General features: G+C 41.2%; 1 protein-coding gene across 1 annotated transcript in view; it reads right to left on the bottom strand.

The window, feature by feature from the left end:
• Positions 1-1,575: 1,575 nt before the first annotated feature.
• The window catches only part of LOC101852018 (xanthine dehydrogenase/oxidase), a gene marked incomplete at its 5' end in the record, with an annotated part of 42,637 nt that continues 41,133 nt past the window's right edge, over positions 1,576-3,079 (bottom strand). Inside the window, 1 exon segment of the mRNA XM_013082103.2 lies at positions 1,576-2,486. Coding sequence (XP_012937557.1) covers positions 2,436-2,486 — 51 coding nt within the window.

Below are 3,079 nucleotides of genomic sequence, written 5' to 3'. Positions count from 1 at the left end.
TTTTTTTTTTTTTTTTACTTGTTGCGGCCTGAGTACACGATATTGCTCCTGTAATTTATATTGTCAATGTGCACGTATGCCTTTTGCCATGTAATGTGCTGATATGATATGTATTATATAATATAATATATATATCGTATACTGTCAAAATTGTCCAATGTGGCCACCTGTTGTTGAAGAGAAGGGTGTCCAGTACAGGTGGATGTTGTGGGCAGTGTTGTTGTAGAGAAAAAACACAATGGGGAAGTGGTCAGTTTATACATGTGATTGTCTAGGGCAGTTGGCCATTTGAGCAGGTTTGACTGTATATTATATATATGTGTATAAATAAAATATATTTATTCCTGTACACACACATATATATAAATATAAAGTGTGTGTGTGTGTGTACAAGTATAAATATATTTCTGCCGTGTACTGTGTGATTATACTTACGTAATGGTGTCCGTTAATACCTGTAATGTTTGCTTAATTTTTCTAAATACCACAGGTATGATATTGTATTTTTGTCTGTATATACATTATATTATGTTGGGGTTTTTTTAATTGGCTTTCTGCGTCAGTTGTTGAGATGCCACAAGATGTTCGCACCTGCAATAATGTGAGATATAATGTAGAGATCCAGAAAGTCCAATAAATTCCATGTTTGAATATGAACCACAAGTGTCTTGAAGGTTCCTCACCGTGGTCTCTCATTGTGTTGTCCAGGTAGTTTTTTTAGTGTTAGTAAAGTTTTTACAGGTTTTACGGCGCTCACAACTGCTTACAGTCATATGAGCGCCAAGGGGTGAATGTCAACAGAGAAGTCCAAACAGGGAATCAGGCTTACTCTGCTCACCTCTCTAGCCTCAACAGCACAAAGTCTGCTTGAACTGTGAAGGGACCCCGGAAATAGCATACCACAAGAGAGTGACAAACATACAATAGAAGAAGTAGAGGAAAAATGACAATAGTAATAGTCAGGATGAGGAAAGAAAAAGCAGCAGTTCCCCTTATGTTGTTCCGGCACAGTATGAGCATGACATTGATAGATCAGCCCATTTACAATTCTACTATGCAAAAGAACATGTTAATATTCCCCCTTTGGGAATGGTCTAAAGCGTCTAGGTAGATTTAGTGTTTATGCTGTAGACCATAAAGTGGAGGCCCAGTTGAAGAGCAGCAATGTGGGTGGTTGGCAGGTGCCCTGTTATTCTTTGCTCCTTCTCTTGTATCAAACATCTATCCTCCTTATCTCTCCTCCTTTGTTCCTATCAAACATCTTTCCTCCTTATCTCTCCTCCTACTTTCGTATCAAACATCTATCGTCCTTATCTCTGCTCCTTCTTTTTTTTGTATTTGTTACTCTCTAGTAACACCTCTAATCTTCGGCAATCATCTGACTTCACTGTATTGCAAGTGCCATAAACGTTGAAGAGAGAGAGAGAGAAATAGAGAGAGAGAGAGAGAGAGAGAGAGAACAGTCACAGAGGGCAGCACTCGTATGACATGACGCTTCACAAAATTAAAAAAGCTGAAGCCAGGAGAGAAACAAGCAAGTTGTGCACATCCACAAATGGAAATGAAGCTTTCAAATATGTACAATACCGATATAAGATTATGTTTTCTGTTTATTTCGTTTTCTACTAATAGAAACACCACAGGAGCACCTGGTTCCCATCATCTGAATAACAAGACACATAGCCTACGTACCAAGCACACCACTCACATGTGCACATGCCCGTACAAAGACACTCAGACACACAATTTAGTAGATCATTTAGGAGGCAGACTTCCAAACCTGCCCTCGGGACCAACCTGGGCTGAGAGTGAGAGAGATACAACATCCCCACAGAAAAATTGAGACACTCGATACAAACAAAATTTTCCCACTCGGGAGTCGATCTCTCTGATCTCCTGCGTGTGACATCGAAGCACCAAACAGTCACAGCTACACACAGACGCTGAATTGCCCCTCGCTCTCCCCACCCCGGTGTTTGCTTCCTTGACTAGGAAAATACGCCTAGTCGCACAGGAAGCATTTCTCAATGTCAGAACACCCCCCTTCCCTCAACCCCCTTCCTCACCCACCCCTTTCCGCCCACCTACGTGGTTTGCCCAAGGCATCAGTACCAGTATCCTCGGGTTTGCCCATCAACTGAGGATTACTCTGTTCTTAAAATCTCAAAGCTTATCATGTGACTTTCTTTCCTTGATCCGCAACTGTAGTCCGTAGGGTGTCCTTGGGACAAAGATCTTAGAACATAGCGCAACCAAAGATTCTCTACCACTACTAACTTATGTTCGTTTTGAGCATGAGAGAGGCAGACAGACACACAGACTGACAGATTCCCTTTAGTGCGGCCGGTGCAGTCTCCATTTTATTGTATAACCTCCATTCCATGGGCAAAGATTCCTTGCCTTAGGGTCAGTTCTGTCGGTGGTTGTGTGGCCCTTCACAAGTTAACGAACCACGGCTTGTAACTCTCGGCCTCTGGCTCGGGGAACTGGAGAGAAAGCGAGTTATTGTTCTCATAGGTACTGATGAAGAGAAAACAAGTTATTGGTCTCATAGGTACTGATGGCAAAACAAGTTATTGGTCTCATAGGTGCTGATGAAGAGAAAACAAGTTATTGTTCTCATGAGTACTGATGAAAAGAAAACAAGTTATTGGTCTCATAGATACTGATGGCAAAACAAGTTATTGGTCTCATAGATACTGATGGCAAAACAAGTTATTGGTCTCATAGGTAGGCTTCTGAAGAGAAAACAAGTTATTGTCCCAAAAGTAATGAAGAGAAAAGCAAGTTATTGTCCCAAAAGTACTGAAGAGAAAGCAAGTTCTTGTACTCCTAGAATAAACAAAGAAAACAAGTTCTTTTTCTGAAAGCATGTTCTTGTTCTCGTAGTCATAGGTACTCAAGAGAAAACAGATTATAATCGAGTTAATTCCTGAGTGAAGTAAACATTTCTATCGAGTATCTCGGCCTTTTTGCTAAGCTGTTGCATCCCTCTACAATTAGCCTGAGTTGGCCCTGGGAGACAAGGTCTGAAGCCCGCCTCCAAATTGATCAAAATTGTGTCGATGGAGTAGGGGGG

The sequence above is a fragment of the Aplysia californica genome, unplaced genomic scaffold (genome assembly GCF_000002075.1).
Source record: "Aplysia californica isolate F4 #8 unplaced genomic scaffold, AplCal3.0 scaffold00159, whole genome shotgun sequence".
NCBI classification, from domain to species: Eukaryota; Metazoa; Mollusca; class Gastropoda; order Aplysiida; family Aplysiidae; genus Aplysia; species Aplysia californica.
The sequence above is the reverse complement of the archived record's forward strand: the minus strand, read 5'-3'. Positions and strand labels throughout refer to the sequence as shown.